We start from the raw sequence: 26230 nt of genomic DNA on the forward strand, positions 1-26230 counted from the left end.
GTGATATATATATGTACCTATATTGGGTGCATAGATGTTTACCAGGGTTATATCCTCTTGTTGGATCAGTCCCTTTAGTATATGTAGTGACTTTTGTTGTCTCTTGTGATGACCTTCATCTTAAAGTCTATTTTGTCAAATATGAGTATTGCTTCCCCAGCTTTATTTTTAAAATTTGCATGGAAATTTTTTCCATCCCTTCACTCTCATCTTGTGTGAGTCTTTTGTTCTGAAGTGGATCTCTTGTAGACAGCATATACTTGGGTCATGCTTCATTATCCATTCAGCTAACCTATGTCTTTTGAATGGAGCATTTAATCTATTTACATTTAAGATGATTATTGATAGGTACTTATTTATTGCCATTTTAATTCTTTATGCCTATATCTCTGTTTCTTCTTATTATTACAGCAGTCCCTTTAACATTTCCTGCAATGTTGGTTTGATGGTGATAAACTCCTTTAGCCTTTTTTTCTTTTTTGTCTGGGAAGCTCTTTGTTTTACCATCTATTTTTGAAGGATAGCCTTGCTGGATATAGTAGTTTTGATTTCAGATCCTTGTTTTTCATTACCTTGAATACTTCATGCCATTTCCTTCTGGCCTATAGTGTTTCTGAAGAAAATAACTGACAGCTTTATGTGAGCTTCTTAGTAGGTAACAAGTTGCTTTTCTCTGCTGCCTTTGAGATTCTCTCTTTGTCTTTAATTTTTTGGCATTTTAATTATGATATCCCTTGGTGTGGGCCTCTTTGGATTCTTCTTTCTTGGAATTCTGTGTGCCTCCTGAACTTGTGTGACTTATGACTTGCCATTCTTGAATCCTTACCTCAGAGTCATCTCTCAGCTGGCTTGAATTGCAAGTATTTTTCTAGGAAGGAAGTGGGCAGTATATTTTATGCCTTATTTATATCAGTCAGGTTTCTTAGAGTCTTATCTTCCAATTCAGAGGAATTACTATAGTGTCCCCAGAGATACTAAAAACCTTCCAGCTGTAGAGGTGAGTATTGCTGTGATTATTATGGTTAGGTTTTAAGCATGATATTGAAAGATTCAACTCCTCCCCACCCAGATCATGTACATGGCTCTAGGGTACTAAGAGCAATGTTCTATCTGGAGAATAGTACTTTATCCTGAGAAGGTGTTGCCTCTCAATGTAGTCTGTCAGTACACTGTTCTAATCAGTGATTTCAGTAGGCTTTGCTATTTCTATAAGGATAAATTGTTAATTTATAATGTTGAATGTGATAACATAATGGCTGATATTTGGTAAATCTATGGATTGTGGTATTTATACAAGCCAAGTAGGTAGAACAAATGAAGATAGCAAATCTAAACCCAGAATTAGCTCTCCATCACAGAAGAGCTCAGTGAACTTAACCCGCCATCAAATAGTTGGTGGGTCCTTCTGCTGTGCTTTTGTGTCAGAGGCTCAGAGTTGGTAGCTGGTGCTGACAAACTGGTGTCCTGCAGGGGTGGTAGTCAGGTCATCTTTAGTAAGAGGAAGTTCATACTGTGGAGCTAATTTCCTGCTAACATGTAATTTGTACTTATTCCCATTGAAAAACACTGTAGTGGCTAGAGAATGAGGTTGGTTGACATTGTTAGAACAGGTTGTTCTGCCTCCACAGTGGAAGTCTTTTGCTGAGCATTCTCATGGAATACAAATAGTCATATTCTGGGCTCATTTCAGTAGATCCATTTCATCCACATGTCTTCACCAGGTGTCCTGGTCACCAGTCCTCCAAACTTGCCTCTTTCAGGTCCTTATCCATCAGACCACCTTTCCTCAGCCAGAGTAGACCATGGACATATTGCTTGAAATTCTGTTGCAGGGAGGAAGTTGCTGCTCTACTGTCTTTTTAGAAACAACCCTTAGAATGGATATATTACTATCATAGTCCACTTATGACTTGTGAGAATGGAAGGTCATTTGGAATCAGCAGCCATCGTCCTATGTAATATAGTGTGTGTGTGTGTGTGTGTGTGTGTGTGTGTGTGTGTGTGTGTGTGTAAATCTGGTTCTCTGAATTTCACCTTTCTGATTAGTACCCCCAACTTCTCACATAAAAAGCTTAGTGAGACCATGACTTTTATGATATAACTAGAGGCCCGATGCACGACATTTGTGCACTCAGGGTGTGGGGGTCCCTCAGTCCAACCTGCACCCTCTCCAATCTGGGAGTTTCTGTCTGTCTTTGCAATCATATGAGCGAGTTGTCTGAGATCCCAACTCAGTTTGGTTTGTTGCTCACAGAATAATAGAGGCTTTTTTTTCTTTGCTTCATTGGTGGAGATGTCCTGGAAGTTTTAGGATATTGTCCCTTTAATTTTTTCTAGACACTCTGATTTTACTTATGTCTCTCACCTTTGCTTTCCCTCCATCCCCCACCACAACAGTAACTTGCTCCAGGCTCACTTTGTTCTAATGCCTAGGAGATCTGTCTGCCACCAGAACAATGATTCCCAGCATTCCTGGTGCTCCCCGCACTCTAGCCACGTCCTCCAAGCCTCTGGCTCTCCGGCTCTGCTCTCCACCTGGCGGCTTGGGGGGAGCGACCAAGGGAGCCACGTCTCCCCAAGCCACTGGCTCTCCTGCTCTGCTCTCCGCCTGGTGCCTGTGTATGCAAATTAACCTGCCATCTTTGTTGGGTTAATTTGCATACTCACGCCTGATTGGCTTGTGAGTGTAGCAGAGACATGGTCAATTTACATGTTTCTCTTTTATTATATAGGATCATTTATTACCTTTTGAATTTCTCCCCATCTTATCCTGTAAGTGACTCAAAGTATCTTTTTGATATACATAGAAAAACCCTAAGTTTCCCATTAGTCTGGAATCAAGAATTTAGAAGTTGAGCATGAAATTCTTTGTTTCTATCCCCTTTTCAGGTTCTACATGTCTCTTACTATTTCTGTGAACTCTTTGATATCTTTCCAATAAATTCCTTTTCTAACCAGAGTTAGTTTCTTGTGCTTGCAACTAAGAACTTATTCAGTTAAAGACATTAGTATTAAGAGGTGGATGTAGACAACAGAACCACATGAACTTGTGAAAATAATAAATGGTTTCAGGTGAGTTGGAGGTGACTCAGGTTTCATTAATTTTCAAAATACTAATGAATTTTCAAAATGTCCTTCAAACTTTAAAGATAGTGACAATAGATTCTCCACATACTCAGTGAGAACTTTGTTCTAGTGAACATAGGTAATAATGTAATGATTTTGAAAATGAATTAGCATTTTGAAAATTAGTGAGACCTGAGTCTTCAACTGTTTTCATTTTTGGTACAAACAAAAGAAACCAGGTCTCCTGGCCAGCATGGCTCAGTGGTTGAGTGTGGATCTATGAACCAGGAGCTCAAGGTTCAATTCCCGGTCAGGGCATCCACAGTGTGGGACATGCAGGAGGCAGCTGATCAGTGATTCTCTCTAAACATTGATGTTTCTATCTCTCTCTCTCTCTCCTTTCCTCTCTGAAATCAATTTAAAGAAAGAAAGAAAAAGAAACCAGCTTGGGTTGGGAAAGGAATTTATTAGAAGAGTATTGAAGGATTCACAGAAACAAGAGTCTTGATTGTCCCGAGGAAGTCATGGGTAGGAACCAAGGCAAGTCTGGAGAGGCAAGAACAAGAAGTCCAGCCATCATCTGTTTATCAGGATAAGTTTGGTCATAATGCCAACAATTCTTACTGCTACCTTTCAGGACAGCATTGCCACCAGACACTGATATGCCACTACTGTCATTAGAAACCATTCTAGCTGCCATGAATGAATTCTAAGCACTTCTTTGTCTTTGTGTCATTCTCTTCACAATCAGAGTCTTGAGTAGAAGCAGAGTCTAAGTCATACAAGTGTGCTGGCTACTGGACTTTCATAGAATGAGAGAGGTCTTCTCTAAAGAGAGTCCAGGCATTATGTAGGGGGCTGGCCATTTCTATAATGGGAGTGATAGTCCTTTGACCCATTTACATGCAATGTGGAAGTCTTTCTTTTCAATTTGTATGCCTTTTCTTTCTTTTTTCTTACTTAATGGCATTCACTAGGACATCCAATACCATGTTTAATAGTGCTGGTGAGAGTGAACACCCTTGTCTTCTTCCTAATCCAGAGGAAAGTTAATTTAGTCTTTCCCCCACTGAGTTTGGCATTAGCTGTAATTGAGGATGTTCTTCTTCATTACTCATTTGCTGAGAGTTTTGGTCATGGATAGGTTTCGTCAAATGCTGTTTTTGCATCTTTTGAGAGGATTGTATATGTTTTCCTCATTATTTGCTAATATGACTAATTATGTTGATTCACTTTTAATGTTGGACAAATCTTGAATTATGTGGTCATGATGTATTATGCTTTTTATATATTACTGAATTCTGTTTGCTAATATTTTATCAGAATTTTAAGTCTGTGGGATTTAAAATGTAAAAGCTTGCTCAAAATTTAAAAAGTTATTCATGACGGATATTGATCTAATGTATTCTTTGTCTGATTTTGGCATCGAGGTAATGCTAACTTCATGAAACTAGTTGGAAAGTATTTTGTTTTGTTCTATATTTGAAAGCTTGTGTGGAATTGGTATTAATTTTTTCTTAAATACTTGGTAGCATTCATCAGTAAAGCCATTTGGGCCTGGAGTTTTCTTTGTAAGAAGGTTTTAAATAGGTATAGGAATATTTAGATATGGGTTTCTGCTTAAATAATCTTACAGTTTGTGTCTTTCATGGAGTTGATCCATTTCATCCAAGAAGTTGAATTTATTAGGTTAAAATCATTCATAATTTTTTTCCCATACTTTTAATGCTTGTAGGATCTGTAATGATGTTCCCTCTCTCATTCCTGATATTGGCAATTTGTGTCTTTCTTTATTTTTCTTGGTCAGCCTCACCAGAAACTTATCTATTTCATTCTCTTTTCAAAGAATCAGATTTTAGTTTATTGTTTTTCTTTCCCGATTTTCTATCCATTGATTCTTCTTTCTTATTTCTTTCTTTCTGCTTACCTAGGATCTAATTTGCTTTTCTTTTTTTCATGTTTTTAAGGTAGAAGCTTAGAAATTGATTTGACACATTTCTTCTTTTTTAAAATGACCACTTAATGCTGTAAAATTTCCTGAATGCACTGTTTTAGCTGTTTTTCATAAATATTGATGTTGTGTTCTAGTCAGTTAAAATTCTCTTTTTTCCTCCCTTTAACCCATAGTTTTTAAATTTCCAAATATTTGTGGATCTTCCAGTTAGCTTTCTGTTATTTTTTTACTTTGTATTTTTGCTATCTTTGGCTTTTTGATGTGCTTTCTGGGAGATCACCATCTAGATGTGAGGAAAAGACACTGATCTGAGCCTACATTGTACGTAAGGAATTCACAGGCTACCTCGAGCCTATGCTGGTGGGCAGGTGCATGTGTCCACTGTGGGCTTCTCTCTCTTGGCTGGCGTGTGAGAAATGGGACCAGCCTTGCTGCCACCACTGCTGTGTTCCAGTAGCAAGGCTGAAAATGGGAATTTGTTGGAAGTCTATATATGAGGCAGTCACATCCTCCACCCCTTCCACCACTGTGCACCTAAGGACTCTGCCGGCCAGGCATCTACCCTTACATCAGAAATGGTATCTTCTTCTAAGAAATTGAATTATCCCAGAAAAGACTCTAATGGCAGATCTAAATTCCTTGCAGGAAGAGCTGAGAGCGGATTCCTAGATCACTCTGGTAGACCTGCAAAACAGAAGTAGCCATCTTTGGTCTCTCCAGAACCCTTTACAAAGGCAGCTGCGTCATATATTGCATTTCCTGTTGGATGTCTGTATTTAACATGTAACTTGTGGTCTATATGTGGTATGCCAATATATATGAGAATGGGAGCTTTCAGTTTTGACATATGTATAGGTGACCCACAGATAAAGAGTGAGATCGGTCCCCTGAAGGTGGAGCCCTACTCATAATGTCAGAACTATCCCATTAAAGGCAATCTTACTTTTAATAGACCAGTACCCTCAAATGTGAATAGCATTTTGCCTGGCGACTGGATTACAGATAAATTTCATCTCAGTGCATTTCTGTATTTTCTAAATTCTCTGAACATATATTACTTTTGTGTTGAGATAAAATACTTTAAAATATTAAGGTAAAATTTGTAGAATTGTGAAATATAAACATTGAATCTAATCTAGTGAGCATGACTTAAGGTATAGGGACTGTGAAACTAATGATTTAACAACAAACTGGGTTGATCAGAATTGTCTCTGAAGGTAAACAAGAGAAAAAATTGACAAAAGCTTTTAACAATATCAGTTTGACTTCTCCATTAAAAACAATTGCTGGAGTCCAAAGGAAAGCTGTCTGGCTCTACTCCCTAGGACAGAATTCCTGAAGAAAGTTAACATTACACAGTAGTCATGGCTTTAACAGGCCATGTATATCATTGTCTCTTCTGCTTGGCCCCTCATTCACTGGTGAGGGTGTTCCTACTAGGAACAAGGGATTTTGAAGACTTTCCTCCTCGGGTCAGTTTTAGAGAGGAAATGGGTACCTGTCTTCCCTTTACTCACTAACACACTTGTTTTTCTCTGTCTTGTCCACAGGCAGCTGGCTAAGAGTCTTGGGCAGGCTGGTGAAATTGAGCCTGAAACAGAAGGAATACTAACAGAGTATGGTGTGGATTTCTCTGATTTCTCTTCAGAAGTTTTAGAATGTCTTCCTCAAGACCTGCCCTGGACAATACCACCAGAGGAATTCAGCAAGAGAAGAGATTTAAGGTAAATACCTGAAGCTCTTTGATAAAAACATGTTTCTACCTTTTTGCTTTCTAACTTAACTTTCCTAGGAGCTGGGCTCAGATGTTTCCATCTTCCATCCACATTCAAGTTCAGTTCAGTTGACAATTAAATGCTCTGTACCAGAGGTTGTCAGATTGTGGCCCACCAGCTAAATCTAGCCCACGGCCTGTTTATGTATAGCCCATGAGCTAAGAATGATTTTATATTTTTAAATCATTATAAAAATCAAAACAAGAATAATCTTTTATGAGTATTATGTGAAATTCAAATTTCAACATCCATAAAGTTGCATTGGAACACAACCATGCTTGTTCAGTTATGCATTGTCTCTGGGTGTATTTTTACACTACAGTAGCAGAGTTGAATAACTATAATAGAGACCTATGGCCTGCAAAGCCTAATAGATTTGTTCTCTGGCCCTTTATAGAAAAAGTGTGCTGTCCCCTGCTCTAGATCATCCAGATTTCAAAGGGTCCAGTTGCCACCTTGCTTTCTCATTGCTCTGCCCCATAAGTCTGGTTGAATAAAGACAGTGTTATCTGGTTAGAAGTGCCTTCCTTTAAATGGGCCTCTTCAGGCACAGAGCAAAGTATTCAAGACTCTGTGCTTGGAGCTTCATTTTAAAGCTTTACTTTTAGGTCTGGAATTCGTTGGAAAGTACTTTTGTGGTATTTTTATAACAACATCTTCTTTGAAGATGTTTCTTCATTGTGGGATGTTAGTTCTTTTCTGATATTTCTCTTTAGAATTTGGTTTCAGTGCTGGCATTCATTTTGGATGCCACATGGAGATAGTTAGAACCAAGAAACTTTTCATACAACCCACTGAGGCTGTGGAAGGTTTTTTGCTAAGGTCATCCCATGTCAGAGTCTTTTCCACCACACTTGCTCACTTCATGCAGCTGAACTTATGATACCTTTAGCTCTTGGTGCCCATTCTTCCACCTACTTTGAGAATCCTTCTTCTGTGCCCCCTTTTGCTATTATATCTTTTAGGAATTTACTATCTTTTTTCCTTTTCTTGCTGAAATTAGGCAAGGAAAAGATGATAGTATGTCCCTTTTCCTACTTGTTAGTAGCTCTGGTGGAACACATTATTTTTGAAGTCCGTTAACTGAAGTTGCTGTCCTGGCTTTCAGCAGTAACTGCTATTCGTGGAACTCCTGCTGTCCTCTTATCTCATCTCAGGAGCTTTGAGATCTTGGGTCCATAGCCTTGCTCTCTCTGAACCTTTGTTTACTCACTCAGCTACAAATTGAGGGGATTATTTTCTGAGATTTTTTTAAAATCTAGGAATCTATAAAAAATTTTAATAGATTTTTTAATAGGTCAGAATGAATGGCTGAACTTTACTGTTTGAAATATAAATTACTATAGCCATTCTGTAGCCATTTAAAACATCAACGTTTTAAAAGTACTCCACTTCTAGGAATCCTACCCAGGAAGTGTAGAAGGATACATGTTCATTATTGTAAAGGTAATGCCGCCAATGACTATCCATGGAGGATGGTTAAATAACCTATGTCATGTCAGTAAGATAGCATTCCCTACAGCTGTAAAAAAGGCACTAAATCCATATGCACTGTCCTAAAACAATGGCTGTTACAGATTGTGAAGGAAAAGAAGCAATTCAGAACAATATGAATGAGTCTATTTTTTATATAGTTAAATAATACAAAAACTCTATAAATGTAATCCCACAAAGACATGGGCATCCGAAAACCATGTTCACTTTTTAAATAAATTATCTTGCCTATGAAATGTTACAACACTAAACTTACAGCTCTAATTTTTATATTTCTCCTAAATTGCAGACTCTCCAGTCACTGGCCAATAGCAAGGCCAGTGACTAAACACATCATCAATAATAAATAATGTTTTCTGTTTAAAAAAAAACCAAAAAAACAAAAAAAACCTCTATAAATGTATATGCCTCCATATATGTATACACATAAAAGTATATATACAGTAAAAATTCCTGGAAGGAAATCCAGACTTTTTTCTATAGTTATTGACAGTGATTGGCATGTGCAAACTCAGTAGAGTAGTAGGAGGTAGGGAGGCAATATTTTACTTTTCATTTTATAAATTTTTCTATTATTTAAATTATTTTAAAATAACTTTTATAACTATTAAAAATCATGAATTAGACTATCAGAAAAGAGAAGTGCTCAATCATTTCTAGTCTCACTCCTAGCCTATCCTATATAATAAAAGGCTAATATGCAAATTGTCCCCTCGGGAGTTTGACCGGGAGACCGGGAGTTCCATCGCTCGCTATGACATGTGCTGACCACCAGTGGGTGGCACGGAACATGGCAGGTGACCAGCAGCATTGGCGGTGGTGCGCTGAGGGAGCAAGGGAAGGAGGAGGTGGGGAGGCGGGGAGATGGTAAACCTGATTGGCCCTGATTGCCCGGCCAGACCTAGGGACCCTACCTTTGCATGAATTTCATGCACTGGGCCTCTAGTAGATAAGTAATAAGGCACTTCAATAGTCATAGAGCCCAGTGTTGCTCTCAGTTCCCTCTCATGTCTCCAACTTGCCTTTCTCTTTGGTCCCCATTGCCTCTGGTAGACCACAGAATAGGAGGCCTTGCTCTGCCTAAAGCCTCTGTTAAAATATACCAGTGTGTCCTGCAAAGGGCTTTAGAGATACAAGGGGCTTATAGAATGTTGTCTGCTGTTAGCATAGTAACAGGGATTATTTTATTTTATTTTTTAAATCACTTTAACCTCCTGTAACCCAGGTATGTGCCCTTGACTGGGAATTGAACCTGCAATACTTGGGTGGGTGGGCAATGCTCTAACTACTCAGCATTGCCAGCTATGGCTAGATACGAGTAGGTTTATAGTTTATACACTTAGATCATTTAAGTCTCTCAAACTGTATAACAATAGAAACATTTAAACTTATCCATTTTAAAAATTTTATCTTTAACACTTGAGTTTTTTGTTTTATTTTGTTTAAAAAGAAATAACTTTTTTTCCTCATTGTTAAAATGTCAACTTTACCTTGAAGGGACAGATTAAGTGTGTTAAATTTTGTCTAAGTATCCAAACACTTTCTCCCTGCCTATTATTTCTAGGATTATGTTTCTAAAATTCAAATCTGATCTTTTTTCTTTTTTTACTCCTTTGACCTAAAATCTTTCAACTGCTTTTTGATGTTATAAAGTACTAATCTCTAAACTTTGTTGAACATACATTCCAATAATGTATGTCTCTTTATTGTAAAATTACAAATGTACTTACTACTTTACTAATTTATTATGTGCATTGTAAATTTACATAAAAGTAGAAAAATGAGAATGAAATAAATTTTAAAATATTTTCATTGTAAAGGTATAAAAAACTTCATATTAATAATTTTACTTTTGATGAAAGTAATGTGATTAAATATTCTTTTTTAAAAATTTTGCTTTAACAACTTATGATATGGGTATGCAAAGGTCATGCAAAGGTCTAATTATAGGTTCTGTAAATTTTGGTACTTAGTTTTGCTTTTAATGGTTATCATAACTGAAAAAGATACCCGAATTTACTAAATTATAGTATTCATTTTTCATCCTATTCACTGATTATATTCAGATTCATTTTGCAATCCAGCTAATAAATTTCCGTCTTTCATTGTCAGTTCTTGTGGACTAATTGAAAGGTGCGGCAATTTTTGATTAAAAAAAAATGTGTTCTTAATCCTGGATTATTCTTTAGTTGGCATCTTTAAAAACTAGTTAGAAAATTCTGCTAGGATATTTAAGTGTATAGGTATAAGTAATTGTTTTTTTTTTCTTTCTGTTTTTGTTAATTCTTACCCAAGGATATTTTTTTCATTTATTTTTGGAGAGAATGGGAGGGTAGAGAGAGAGACAGCAATGTGAGAGAGACACATCGATTGGTTGCTTCCCACATGCACCTCAGCCAGGGCTGGGGATCAAACCTGTAACCCAGGTACATGCCCTTGACTGGGAATCGAACCTGCAATACTTGGGTGGGTGGGCAATGCTCTAACCACTGAGCAATGCCAGCTAGGGCTAGGTACGCGTAGTTTTATAGTTTATACACTTAGATCAATTAAGGATCCCAAACTGTATAACAATAGAAACATTTAATGATATCCATTTTTAAAATTTTATCTTTAACACTTGAGTTTTTGTTTTATTTTGTTTAAAAAGAAATAACTTTTTTTCCTCATTGTTAAAATGTCAACTTTACCTTGAAGAGACAGATTAAGTGTGTTTAATTTTGTCTAAGTATCTGCTTGGTAGCATGTGATTGACAGTCATTGTTTTGAAATCATAATGTGACTGATTTTGAATTCCTATTAGGAGAAGATATGTCAACTCTGCTATTTTCCTGGTGTTGGTAGTATTAGTGTTATTATTAGTTTAGTGTTATCTTTAATCTGTGGATCTTTGCAATAATCATTTTTAGCCAGTTTTCTATTTTGTGAAGATTAGTTTAGCTAAAATTAGATAATTTCTGTAAATACCCACTTATGGCTGAAAGCATAGAATCTAATGGGATTGCCAATGTCATCGCCTTGGTGTTCTGGAGTGCTGACTTTCATCTGTACACCTCATCACCTCACCCACACACCTTGTGAGGATGCCAGGTGGTTATGTTGTCAAGGTTAAGTTTTTATTTTTTTACAATAAAAAAGAGAGAGAAAAAACAAAGAGCAGTCCATAGTATGCTGAAGTATTTGGATCTGATTACCTTTCCCTTTTCTTTGACTGGTTTTATAATAGATTTATTCAGTTTTTAAACTAACACATATTTACAGTAGAGCGGGGAATCAACAGTGAACAAATACAGGTCTGGTCTCTGTTCTCATGGAACTCTCAGTCATAGCAGAAGAGCATGAGTCAAATGTGTTAAACAGGCCCTAGCCGGTTTGGCTCAGTGGCAGAGGTCCTCAAACTTTTTAAACAGGGGGCCAGTTCACTGTCCCTCAGGCATTCCACACATGCGCACTGCGGGCCCGGGACGAGTCGGCTGCGAATCAGGACAGGCAGCGGCGGCAAAAACACCCAGTGGGCCGGATAAATGTTTTCGGCAGGCCGCATGTGGCCCGCGGGCCATAGTTTGAGGACCCCTGGTTAGAGTGTTGGCCCGCAGACTGTTGCAGGCTCAATCCGCGCCCACAGGAGACAACCAATCGATGTGTATTCCTCCATTGATGTTTCTCTCTCTGTATCTCTCCCCCCCTTCTACTCTCTCTAAAAATCAATGGAAAAATTATACTCAGGTGAGGATTAACCAAAAAAAAAAAAGTAAATAAGTGTCTTACAAATATAGATTTGTAATGGAGGAGCGAGGTACTTGATACAAGGATTTATAGTACTATGATTTCTTTTGCTCAGAGGTTCAGAACCTTCACAAAGTTTTTATGAATATTAATTTCCCCAGGAATGTCAAGAGAACTAGGAATGAGTTCTAGTGCATGCTAAAAAACATGTGCTATGAATAAATTAATACATAGTCCATAAATTCCTAAATAAAACCTGTGTCTTCCCTTTTCTTCTTTCTTCTCTCCTGTATACATTTATTTACATATATTATTATATATGTGTATATATCATATATGCCAAGTAGTAAATTAGTCACTGGAAGTACATAGACAAGTAAGGCCCAGCCTTTATTTTTCAAGACTGTACTGTTTCTCAGGGATACAGATTTATACTTAGATAAATTATAGCAGAGTATGTCAAGTGCTATAATGTCTGTGTGAGCAAGCTGCTAAGGTCACTCATTGGTGCTTGAGCTGAGATCTGAGAAATGAGCAGGCACAGAGAGAACTAGAGGGACTAAAATAGCCTTCATTTTCTTGATAAGCTATGGCTGCAGAAAAGGTGAATGTTCCCCAAGATTCCCAGGTCCTTCTGTAACAGGGTTCACAACTCCTATGGTTTTGATAGCTTCTTGACCCCCTCTGCTGGGCCACCCTGCCATGGAGCCGGCAGTGTTACTCTGGCTCTAACTATGTAAGGACTTCAACATACCCGTTTAGGTTTGGTATTTGAACAATTATATTTGGAACAGAAAAGTTCCATCAATCTTTAAACCTCATAATCCAATTATGTCAGTAAAATTCCAGTTTTTTAGTCCAATGGAATTGGGGTAATATTTTGCAAACTGAAGTTGAGAGAAATAGTGTTTATTTTGAAAAGAAAAATGGTTGGTTAGCAATTTTCAAGAAGTAAGGCTGGTGTGAACTGCTAGGGGCGATCTGGCCCTTCTGATTGGGAGCACCGTTTTTTTCAGACCTGCAGAATCCCTGTTTACCTGGCCTAGACCTGCATCTCTCTTTAGCAGGGCATCTGAGGTTAAAAAAAAGAAAGCAACACCAATACTGCAAGCCTTTGGAGATCTGGAGGAGAATGTATCCAAGGGAACTGCTTAAAGGGGGTTGCACCAGAAGCCCAAGAAACCCCAAGGTTATTTCTGAGACTGGCTCCAGTTATTTCCAATTTCATTGATATTGTTTTGTTTCCTTTGTTGCTAAACGAATAGGAAACCAAAGCTTAAAAGCTCAATTGAAGTGGAAAATGAAAACCTAAATATTGGAGGGGAAAATACCACGCTAAACTGATTTTTATGTTTTTCCTATAGTTAGTAATATTGCAGAAGCTTGGGTCACATCACTTTTTAGTAAAACTATGAGTTTCATTGAAGTGGAGGTGGTTTCTATAGTATTTCACAGGAGAACTTGTGGATATCTATTTCTTTACTATTTCCTCAATAAAAAGGAAGCCCAGTGACCTCCACTGGACCATTACAAATGTGAAACTTGGCACTTAAAATTGCTTGCTCTAAATTTTCCAATTGCTTTCTTTTTTTTCCATTTAATGTCGTTCTGCCAACTAGTGATTTTATTATTATAAACAGGACATTGTATTCACTTTTAAGAAGAAATATGAAGCTGGAGGTAAAATTACAAACTGTAGCTTCTCAGCTGCCAAAATAGAAAACAATGAGCTAAAAATACTGAGCACAGAAAGGGTGTGTGGTAAGAAATATTGAAATATCTTCAAGATGGAACTGTTCCCAATAGACAGAAATTTCCTCTCACTCCAGGTAAAACCAACCTTGAAATAGCAACTTGAAAGCAACCCTTTCAGGTCAACCCTTTTTGTGGGAAAACTTTCAAACACAACTAACATTAAGTGACTAATAATCTTGCTGTTTATCAGGAAGTCCAATGTGATTAAATTGCCATTAGAAAAGGTTCTCCTGGTAAGGGAGTGTGGCAGCATAGAAGGGGCACTAGAAGTTAGTCCTCCCTCTCCCAGGGACTACTTGAGTAACTCTGGGCAAATCAGTTAAACTGGGAAAGACAGAACAATTTCATCTTTTGTAAAATGGATTAGTTGACCAGGTTAGGATTCCCAAAAAGTGTTAATAGACCACAGGTTCTTTTGGTATTAAAGTAATAGGTATTAAGGAGAAAAGGGGGCCTATAGCCAAGTATTTTTTAGAAATCAGTGGGTTAGTAGATTTCTTAGAACTTTTTCTCATAGGTAATCTCATGAAAGCATAGTGTTCCTTAGAATACACTTTGAAATTGCTAAACTAAATATTTTAAACTGTACTAGTTCTAATAGTTCTTTGTGGATGCCTTAGGATTTTTTATATTTAGATTATCATCTGCAAATAGAGACAGTGTTATTCCTTCTTTTCAATCTGAATGCCTATTTATTTCCTTTTCTTATCCAATTGCTCTGGCTAGAACCTCTAGTACAGTGTTGAATAGAGTAGCAGCGGTGGACCTCCTTGTGTTGTTCTTGATATTAGGGGGGAAACTATTCAGTCTCACAACATTAATTATAATGTGAGCTGTGGGAATTTTTGAGGATGCTTTCTATCAAGTGAAGGCAATTCCTTATATTCCTAGCTTTTTGAGTGTTTTTCTCATGAATATTACTAGATTTTGTGAAGTGGTTTATGTGATTTTTGTTCTCGATTAATATAATATATTTCATTGATTGGCTTTTATATGTTGAACCAACCTTGCATTCCTGTGTTAAATCTTACTTGATTATGATGTGTAATCCTTTTTATGTCACTAGATTTGGCTTGCTAGTGTTCTGTTGGGGATTTTTGCATCTGTATTTCTAAGGGATCATGTCTGTAATTTTCTTTTTATAGCTTTGTTTGGTTTTTATTTGAGGATTATGCTGGACCCATAGAGTGAGTTTTAGAAGAGTTTGTGAAGAATTGGTGTTAATTCTTCTTTAAATGTTGGGTAGAATTTACCAGTGTAGTCATCTGGCCCTGTGCTTTTCTTTATGGAAAAATTTTTAATTATTAACTTATTTTTTTTTACATGTTATAGGTCTATTGAAATTTTCTGTTTCTTCTTAAATCAGTTTCAGAAGTTTGTAATCTTTCTATAAATTTGTTCTTTTTATTGGCTAACTAATTCATGGTTTTTCTTTTTGTGGTTTCAGTTACCCATCATCAACTGTGGCCTGAAAATATTAAATGGATAATTCCAGAAATAAATAATTAAAAAGTTTTAAATTGCACACCATTCTGAGTAGTGTGATGAAATCTCAGGCCATCCAACCAGAGATGTGAATCATCCCTTTGTCCAGCATGCCCATGCTGTATATACTACCTGCCGGTTAGTCCCTTAGTAGCCATCTCAGTTATCAGATCAAATGCTGTGGTATCACAGTGCTTGTGTTCAAGTAACGCTTATTTTACTTAATGGCCCTGATCATAGGAGTAGTGAGTTAGATGTGTGAAATACACCATTTGGATGTGCCAAATACACAATACGGATATGCCAAAGAGAAGACATAAAGTGCTTCCTTTAAATGAAAATTAAAGTTCTCAACTTAATAAGGAAAGGAAATAAATGTTTGCTGAGGTTGCTAAGATCCACAGTAAGAATGATTCTTCTATTTGAGAAATTGTAAAGAAGGAAAAATTTGTGCTATTTTGCAAAGAAAGAGATATCCATATTCACAAAGCTTTTATTATAGTACTAGAGGCCCGGCACACGAAATTCATGCGCAGATACAGTCCCTAGGCCTGGCCTGCAATCAGGGCCATCTTCCCTAGCTGCCCGCAGCGGCCCTGCACCCCGCTGCAGTCCACCCCCAGTTCCCCATTTGCCATCGGGTGATTGGTGCCTGATGGCTGGGGGAAGGGACCAAGAGGTGGTCAATGCACCTCATAGTGACTGGTCCAGTGGTTGTTCTGGTCGTTCTGCCATTAGGGTCAATTAGCATATTACCCTTTTATTATTATAGTATGTTGTACTTGTTCTATTTTATTATTATTGTCATTAACCTCATATGATGCCCAATTTATATATTAAACTTTATCATAAGTATGTATGTATAGAAAAAGGTATATATTTAGGGTTCAGTAATATTCACACTTTCAGGCATCCACTGTGGGTCTTAGAATGTATCCTCTGTGGATAAAGGGCTATGGCTGTAATTTTAGTCTTCTCTCTTTTCTCTTGGTCAGTCTAACTAAAGGTTTATCAATGTTGTTGATCTTTTCACATAGCCAAATTTTGGATTTATTTTGTCTCCTGCTTTTCTATTATCTCTTCCATTTATTTTTGTTTCAAACTTTTTTATTTCCTTTTCCTGCTTGCTTGAGTTTAGTTTTGCTCTTCTTTTACTAGTTTCTTAATTTGGAAGGTTATGTTATTGAGTTCAGATCTTTCTATTTTTTTGTATAGGTATTTACAACTATAAATTTACCTCCAAGCACTGCTTTAGTTGCATCCCAAATATTTTGGTAGGTTGTGTTTTTGTTTTCATTCATTTAAAATATTTTATAATTTTCCTGTGATTTCTTCTTTGACTCATTGATTATTTAGAAGTGTCTTAATTTCCATATATTTATGAATTTCCCAAGTTCCCTTTTGTTATTATTTTCTATTTTAATTCCATTTGGAGAGCATACTTTGTATGATTTCAGTCTTTTGAGATTTATTCAAACTTGTTTTATGGCCTAGAGAATGTACCATGTGCACTTGAAAAAATATGTGTTCTATCGTTAGATGGGATGTTCTGTAGATATCTGTTAGAATGACTTGTTTGATATATTTTTCAAGTCTTTAGTTTCCTTGTTGATCTTCTAGTTGTTTTATTCTGTGTTGAAAGTTGGGTATTGAAGTCTTCAACTATTATGTTTTCATTGTCTGTTTCTCCTTTTAAATTAACAAGCTTTTGCTTCATTTGGTGGCTCTGTTTTTAGGTGCAAATATGTTCATAATGTCTTCTAGGTGGATTGATCCTATTATCATTATAAATTATCCTTCTTTGTCTTTATAACACTTTTAATCTTGAAATCTATTTTTCTATTTAGCATCTATAGCTTTTTTTATTACTGTTTGCATGATATATCTATATTATAAAGATGTATCTATTCATTGTAAATAATATAACAAGGAAACTCTGAAAAATCAGATCACTTTCTCAAAGTTTGTTGTTGTCACAGTTTGTTTTTGCTGCTGTTTGTGACTTTCATGAATGAATTCTGTAGTCTGTATTCTTCGTTGTGTGAAGTTTCTGCTTGACCAGCTTTGTGATCACCTAATGAATGGACAGAGATTTTCTTAAATGCTTAGGATCAATAGTCTCTCAGCCTTTGCTGAAGGCCTGTGTGCATGTGTTGGGGTATACCTTCAATGCTCAGACATGCACTTTCTAACTCTGCCTTATTCTTTGCTTCATGCCTGGTCAGAGTTTCAATGTCAGCCAGTGGTGAACACTTCACTCTTACCTGATTTTTAGGGGGAGGGTAGGATGGGGATGAGGGGCATGTGCACAGCCCTGTGGCTGTGTGTGGCTGTCTCCATCCCCAGGAATATATCAGGCCTTTTCAAAGCTCTCTATGACATCTTAATCTCCAACTTTAACTTTAAACTGTTTTGGTTAGCTTTTTGTTTGCCCAACTGTATCACCACCTCAAAAATCTGTGATGTTAAATAATTACTGGTTTGTTTGTTTTTTACAAACACCCCTAGGTCTATAAGGCTGTTTGCACTGAGCAAGGTGTGAGTCATGTCAAATTAATGTGAATGGGGGTTTTCAGGGAAGTGCCAAGCAGGTCAAATAATGTCAATTCCTCTGGATTGCTGTTTTTGGTGAGTTTCTAAATCTGTTCTGCCCCATCCAGTGGCTGCTAAGCTGCTGGTTTTCACCATATTAGAAGGCTGTTTGTTTTCAAGGCTATTATAGAGCTTGGGAGAGAGACATAAAGCAATAAAAACCTTACAAAGCTCTCTGTTCTTATTGAGATTAAGCCATTTCTCTTGAATAAATGTACATCAGATTGTTACAAGCCTTTAGTTAATGTCCAGAGTTATGAAAAGGTTGATTTTGACAATTCTATGTGTTATCAATGCTTATGTGGAGTAGTGGCTTTTCAGAGATCCATACTCTCTCTCTGCCAGTCCCACTGATGTAACTCTCAAGTCTCTTCACCTTTTAATAATTATGTTGGAGATAAAATAAGACAACTTGCAGCAGAAAGTTTTGAGAAAGAAATAAGCCTCTCGTTGAAGATAATAGAGAGAGGGAAAGGAAGATATAATTTGAAAATAAAAGCCAGGAGAAGTAAATAATTGTACAGGCAAATTTTTCTTAAGATAGGAAATGTTGGATCCCTTGGCTCTCATCCTATATAATCCTATATAATAAAAGCCTAATATGCTAAGTGTCCGGTCGTCCGGTCATCCGTTCAGCCAATCAAAGTGTAATATGCTAATGATATGCTAAGGCCACTCAACTGCTTGCTATGACGTGCACCGACCACCAGGGGGCAGAACTTCAATCCGTAGGTTAGCTTGCTGGGGTCTGGCCGATTGGGACTGAGTGAGAGGGGTTGGACATGACCTGGAGCCCTCCTGCGGTCCCTCCCCGGCTGGCCAACCTCCCGCGTTCTCAATCGTGCACCAGTGGGGTTCCTCAGCCTGGCCTGTGCCCTCTCACAATCCGGGACCCCTCGGGGGATGTCGGAGAGCCGGTTTCAGCCCAGTCCTGCTCAGCGCAGGAGCTGCCCCCTGGTGGTCAGTGTACTCCCACAGGTGAAGTGCTGCTCAGTCAGAAGCTGGGCTCACGGCTAGCCTAAGCCGGCAGTTGGACATTCCCTGAGGGCTCCCGGTCTGCGAGAGGGCACAGGCCAGGCTGAGGGATCCTCTCCCCCCCTCCCCTCCCCTCACCCCTCAATGAGTGTAGGAATTTTGTGCACCGCGTCTCTAGTATATAAATAAAAGTGAAAAAATGAAATTATAAAATTTATTGGTAATAGGAAAAGATGGAAATAAATTTCTTGCTCCTATGCAATATCTTGTTCTGCATTCAACCCTTCATCTTTCCCCAAGCCATTTTACTCGATCAGAGTTCTGCATCTTGCCCATGCCTTGCTCTGCACTTTATTCATTTTCGAGGGCCCATCTTAACTTAAGATGTCTTCACTATCTGGCTCTGGAAGAATTAGTCATGCCCCACTCTCTTGTCCCTTGATGTTTGTTCATACCTATATTATAGTACTTGCCATACTGTCCTCTACCTGAATACAATTCTATTTTCCTGATGGATAGCAAAATTCTCAAGAACAAGGGCTAGGTCTTACTTATCTTTCCATTCTAGAAGCTAACTCAATACTTGGTGCATAATAAATTTTATACAGTAGTTCCTCCTCACCTGTGGGAGATATGCTCCAAGACCCCCAGTGGATGCCTGAAACTATGGATAATACCAAATCCTATATATACTGTGTTTTTTCTATTCAGACATATATACATGTCTATGATGGGCTTTAATTTATAAATTAGGAACAGTAAAAGATTAACAATAATAACTAATAATAGAACTATTATAGCAATATATTATCCTATATAATAAGAGCCTAATATGCAAATCAACTGAATGGTGGAACGACCAGTTGCTGTGATGCGTACTGACCACCAGGGGGCAGATGCTCAACACAGGAGCTGCCCCCAGCCTGTAGGCCCCATACTGGCCAAGGCAGGTGCCAGAGGGGCCCCCCTGATTGCCCTGAAGGTCGCCCCACAGATTGGCCCTGATCACCAGCCAGGCCTAGGCACCCCACCTGTGCACAAATTTTGTGCACCTGGCCTCTAGTAATAATATAAGTTATATGGATGTGGTTTTTCTCTGATAACCAATCTGATAATCTAGATGGCTACTAAGTGACTAATGGGTAGCGTATACACTGTGTATTGGATTGGACAAATGAATGTTTCTTGTCCAGATGGGACAGAGCAGGATAGCAAGAAGCTACTGCTACTCAGAACAGTGGGCAATTTAAAACATATGAATTTTTGTTTCTGGAAAATTTCATTTAATATTTTTGGGCTTCAGGTGACTGGACCATGGGTGACTGGAACCATGCAAAATGAAACTGTGGGTAAGAAAGGACTATATGCAAATAAATGTGTATAGGATAAAAGAAGGGAGAAAAAGGAAAAAGACAAAGAAGGTTATGTTTAGAAACTTGCAAGATATGTATTAATTTATTCAATATAAAGTATTTTTAAGCAAGTGCTGGGATTAATTTTTGTTTCTTTGTGATATTCCCAGGAAAATGAATATTGATAAAATGCAGTCCAGTGCCTTTAAAGTGGTTGCTGTGTAATATAAAAATTAGGTAGGAAAACTTCTTAAAGAATAACATATTAAAATTAATAAAATGAGGTACTACTTCTTCTGACAAAGCTAGAGGATACCCATTCCTCCTGGACCTTCCAGCTGAAAACATGGAGATAACACAATAAACAAGCATGGTAAGATTCTCTCAAAAAAGAAGACAGGACTGCTTAGGGGTCTCAGGACTTGAGAAACAACATGCCAGTGGTTCCCCTGAATTTCCTTATTGCCTCCCATATAGCTTAGACAGGGTGCTTTAGAAGTTGCCAACCTGGAATGGCCAGAAGACACAGGAAAAATAATATCCAAAAGAAACCTTTCTCATCTATCCAAAAGACTAGGCGAAGGGTGGTCTAACAACAGGAAACCCTTTTGGCAATATCTGCCATACTCCAACCAAATTGTAATAGAAAAGACATAAATAGTAATAGAAAAGGCACACACACACACACACACACACACAACCACACACACACACACTCACACTCCCTATAGTTCAGTGGGGCTGAACAAGATGTCATTATTTCACACACCCCCATCCTATCCCATGAAATCAAGCAGCAATGCTCTAATTCCCCCTACCTGGTGATGTCTGTGGAGCCATGCAGTGACTTAATCTTCCATCCTGTCTGCCACACTCCAGTTCCCCCTTTGGGAGGTGTCAGCAGGTCTGCATAGGGAGCTAATATTTCAATCCCTGCACAGCAGAAGCAAATTAAGTTCGCAATGAAATATCAGTACACACCTATCAGAATGGCCAAAAACTAAAAGAAAAAGGCTAAGTTGGTGAGAAGTTTCCAAGCAACACAAAATGCTGGTGAGAATGCAAGGAAAGTGGGTCATTCACACACTGCTGGTGGAAATGTAAAATGGCTCAGCCACTTTGGAAACCCTTTGGCAGTTTCCCAAAAAACTAAACATAACCATTATACAGCCTGGTAATTGCATTCCTGGGCATTCATCCCAGAGAAATGAACACTTATAGTTCACATAAAAACTACACAAATTTTCATAGCAGGTTTATTCATAACAGCCCCAACTGGAAACAACTCAAATGTCCTTCCACGGGTGAATGGTTAAACAAACTGCGGTACATCCATATCATGATTGATACCCAACAGTAAAAAGGGCCCTATCCAGTTTGGCTCAATGGATGGAGTGTCAGCCTGCGGACTGAAGAGTCCTGGGTTCGATTCCGGTCAAGGGTACATGCCTGGGTTGTGGGCTTGTTTCCCGGTAGGGGGTGTGCAGGAGGCAGCCAATCAGTGACTCTCTCTCATCATTGATGTTTCAATCTCTCTCCCTCTCCCTTCCTCTCTCTGAAATCAATAAAAATATATTTTAAAAAAAGCACAGTAAAAGGGAATGAACTATTGATACACATAGCAACTTGCATGAATCTTCAGGATATTATGCTGAATGATAAAAGGCCAATCAGAAAGGTTACATCGGTATGATTCTACTTATATAATATTTTAAAAAGACACATTTTAGAAATGGAGAATAGATCTGTAGTTGCCAGGGATTGAGGGAGGCAAGGCAGGAAAGAGTTGGATATGATTATTATTAAAAGACAACTAGAGGATCCTTGAGATGATGGCTGTTTTCAGTGTCCTGATTGAGTTAGTGCTTACTGAACCTACACGTGACATTGTATAGAACTTAATGAGTACAAGAATGGGAAATTAAGATCATGCATTGTATCAATGGCAATATCCTGGTTTTGATGCTGTACTATATAATTTTGTTAGATTTTACCATTGAAAATTGGGTAAAAGGTAGATAGCATCTATTATTTTTTACCACTACATGTTAATTGACAATTATCTCAAAATTAAAAGGTTCAAAACTTTTTTAAAAGGAACCAGGTGAACATAGATGAAAAAGTAGCAATTAATTTTGCATGAAGAAGCTTTAAAGCCAGGCAATCTTTGAACTTGGCCTTGAATGATGAATAGGATTTCCATAGGCTTTTACCTTATTATTATTATTAAAAAAGAAGAAAAAGCAACTAACACTGTTACTGATATCCTCTGAAAAGACCTCTCAGTAGGGGGATATGCCTGTACAGCCCTTGAACTATGTCAGTAACCTTAGGTCAAGGTGAAATTCAGGAGAATCTGAGACTGCAAGTTGGATGGGGAAATGTGAGTAAAATCTGGGTATTTAGTGCCTAGAATACCAAAAGGAGATGCCCAAGTGGCAGTAAGGAAAATAGACCTGCACTCAGGAAAGAAGTCTGGGCGGCAGATAGCTATTTAGGTGCATACAACTAGGAGTCAGAGCCACGAAAGTGAATGAATATACCTAATGAGCATGTGGTGTGAGAACCATGGTGGACTCTGAAGAGCTCCAACATTTAAAGGGTGGAAGCTTCTTAGGAAAAGTGGAGTGGGGGCGCAGAAAGGAGGATATTAGAAGAGTGAAAGAATAGGAACAGGAAAAACTGGTGCCAAGTTCCAAGCAAGGGTGAGCTTTCCTGTGCTCTGCTGTATCGAGGTCAGTGAGGACAGAAGCCACTGCATTTAGCCATCAAGTCCTTTTCTCTGTCTTTTGAATTCTGATCAGTTATTTCAGTCAAGTGATGGGAGCCAAAGCAGATTGGAGTCAGTTGAGGAATAGAAGGGAGGTGGGAAAGTGGAGACACTAAGTATCAACTTCTCTTTTAAGGAGCTTTTCAATGCAGAGGAGGTGAGAGGGGACTTGACAGAAGCAAGGTCCTGAGGATGTTTTTGAGAATGAAGAGGCTTTGAGCTTGCTGGCAGGCAGTGGGGAATGAGCCAGGGGAGGACATACACATTTTTGGACTCCTTTTCGGAAATTGCCTTTAGAGCCTAAGGCACATTTTCAACAATGGCAAATCTTCATCTTTTAAGAGTGGCTTTGATTTTTGGAAACAGCCAAGTCAGTTTAGAGCCAAGAGTGGTAAATCAGGTGGTGATCAAGCTGGATAATACAAGTTCAAAAAAAAGTATAATTATAAAGTAGTAAAACTGATTTTCTTGTGGAGCTCATGAATTGGCTTAGAAAGTAGTTCTTAGAGAACTCCAAAAACCTTTTGAGCAGTTGTGGCATTATGTGAATAAGTGTCCAGAGTTTGTTTATAACTCAGGAAGACACTGAAGTGCATAGAAGTTCTCTTATATTTGTGCAGAAATTGGCCTTGTTATTCCATATTTACTCTAAATGTGCAAATGTAAAGTTGCCCTATAATCTTTTTGCCTGAGAGGTGACTTAGTGGAATTCCACCAAAGTTTGTATATGGGAGAATCAGGAGTTTCAAATTGTGATTGTTTAAACAGTTCTCCTGTGGTCTTACAGATGTAATTAGAATTCCTAGGATAGGAGTGTTCCCACAAGCATAATAATACTTTAAATGTGTGTTCAATTATCCTTTTCTATAGTCATATTTAATCGTTTCTTTTTGAAATAGAGTTACTTTAAAAACATTAAATCACTAGCATAATCTTGACTATCTGTGAGACCTGTGCCGATGCTGGGCACGTAGTAGGTACTCACTGAATGTCCCTCTCCTGTCTTCTCTTTGGGGCTTGACATATACCAGAGGACATATCAAGAGAAAGTAGTTCGCTAGTAGCAGATCATCTCCATTAATGCTCAGCCCAAAATATCCAAGATAAAGAAATTTAGCTTTGTTATTAATGGGACAAATATACACATATCAAAATGGGTCATTTACCTAATGCTTCTTTTATATCTTTTTATATAGATTATCTCATTTAATTATTTTATACTTATGTAATACTTTACTTAATCATTGAAACAACTCTGTGCAATAACTCTTTATTTTACAGATGAAACTGTGGCTCAGGCTATGTAGTCACTTGCCCCACGTCTCATGTTGAGAGGGGCACAGCTGGGTCTTGAATTCAGGTCTGCAGTCAGGAAGCTCTTAACTACCGTCCTCCTTGTCTTCACCCTCTTAAACCCACACCCTTAATAAACATTTTAAGATAATCAATCCAAAACACCAAGTCAATAAAAAATACTATACACTGCCCTCTCGATATTAAGGAAAGAGAAGTTAGAGCCTTCTTCAAATCACTACTGGCCAAAAAATGGTGTATAGCACTGTACTTTGTGTAATTTGAATGATTAAAGCAATCTTTTTAAAGTTGATTTGTTTTTTAAATAGAAACTTAATATTGCTATTCTGCCATGCCTTCCCTCTACCTCCCCACACCTTAGACCAGCGGTTCTCAACCTGTGAGTCGCGACCCCTTTGGCAGTCGAACGACCCTTTCACAGGGGTTGCCTAAGACCATCCTGCATATCAGATATTTACATTACGATTCATAACAGTAGCAACATTACAGTTATGAAGTAGCAACGAAAATAATTTTATGGTTGGGTCACAACATGAGAAACTGTATTTAAAGTGTCAGAAGGTTGAGAACCACTGCCTTAGACACTCACCGTGCCGCCAGGAGTGGGCTGTGTGGGAGCATCGATCTAACCTCCTGTTGTGGCTTGTTAATGAGAAAGCATCGAGAGCACAAGTTAGCTATTCTAGGAAACTTTCACAGCTGTTGTATTAATTAAGACTTTTTTGGTCCCAAATAACAGAAACCACTTGATTTCACCAAAGCAGAAAGGATCCTGGGGTGACTGCCAGAACCCAAGGGCAGGGAACCAAGGACCGAAGTAAGGCAGGAAACCCTGAAGGGCTTCTGTCTTCATCTCCACCTCTTCTGCTCTTCACATCTGATCCCTTCTTCCCTTCGCTCAGACTAGCCTCTTTTCCTTCCTACTCCTCATTGGGGTGGCTGCTACCTAACAGCTACCACAGCCCCTCAGAAGGAGCCTGATTTCTCGTTCCCTCTGGTCTCCTCACATGCCTCCCTCCTTATCTCCCTCTCCCATTCTCAGTCCCAATTCAAAATTCTGGGCCTATGGTCTGTCTGTCCTGGTTTGGGTTCCATGCTGGTTTGGGAGAGGGATTGTCAAGACAGGTAACAGTCTACAACAGCTGTGTCCACTGGGTTCTTTTTCTGTCCCAGGAGTTTGAAAATTTTAAATTACCCTGATATCCCAGGGCTGAAATATAAGAAGTAGGTTTTAGAGACAAATTTGGTTTGAATCCCCACTTCCTCTGCCACTCACTAGGAATACATTCTTAGGCGAGTTACTTAACTCCTCTGAGCCTTATTTTGTCCTTCAAAGAAAATAAAGTCTAGAAGAGATGATGAGTCTACATGAATCACTAAATCAGGACATTTAGCAGAACTGGTTTGTTAAGGGCCCATGTTAATGAAGGTATCATAAGAAGGGAAGAATAGTCAGAGCATGGAGGAGTCTGAATGCCAAGCTGATGACTGTTGTGTCAAGATACCTGGAAACTAGTGAAGGTTTTAGAGAAAGAAGCATAATTAATGCTGTGTTTTAGGAACTTCATCCTGGTAGCCAAATGCTGATGCATCTGAAAGGCAGGCGAGAAGGAGAGCTTCTGTAGGAAAAGAGGGTGGGGTTATGAGTTCAGGACCAGTCCAAGGCTTGGTAAGGACTGGGTGATGTTGATTGGACTGAGATAGAGGGAGTATGTTGGGAGACTTGACCCCGGAAATACAGGAAGAGGTGCAAACTGTACATGGGGCCATCTGGGTCACTCCTGAAGATGGGGTGGGAGTGGAGAAGTAATTCTCTGTGTTTCACTCAATGCATTCTGCAGCCAAGGGAGTGCTTACGGTAACCAGGGTGCTGCTATTAGAGCTTGACTTGCCCTGCCCGCCTTAAAGGGAGACTCTGTGGGGGGGTTTTGTTGTTTGTGTTTTTGAGAAAGGAAACCTAGATGAATTTCAG

At 38.4% G+C, this 26230-nt stretch overlaps 1 protein-coding gene across 2 annotated transcripts in view; it reads left to right on the forward strand.

Annotated features, from left to right (window-relative positions):
- Nucleotides 1–26230, forward strand: part of DIS3L2 (DIS3 like 3'-5' exoribonuclease 2) — a 304502-nt gene that overhangs the window by 140356 nt on the left and 137916 nt on the right. For both annotated transcript variants that reach the window (XM_015561871.1, XM_006760425.2), the window contains one exon: nucleotides 6571–6744. In XM_015561871.1, the coding sequence (XP_015417357.1) occupies nucleotides 6571–6744 (174 nt within the window). The remainder of the gene's footprint in view (nucleotides 1–6570; nucleotides 6745–26230) is intronic.

This window comes from Myotis davidii, unplaced genomic scaffold, assembly GCF_000327345.1.
Source record: "Myotis davidii unplaced genomic scaffold, ASM32734v1 scaffold370, whole genome shotgun sequence".
Lineage (NCBI taxonomy): Eukaryota > Metazoa > Chordata > Mammalia > Chiroptera > Vespertilionidae > Myotis > Myotis davidii.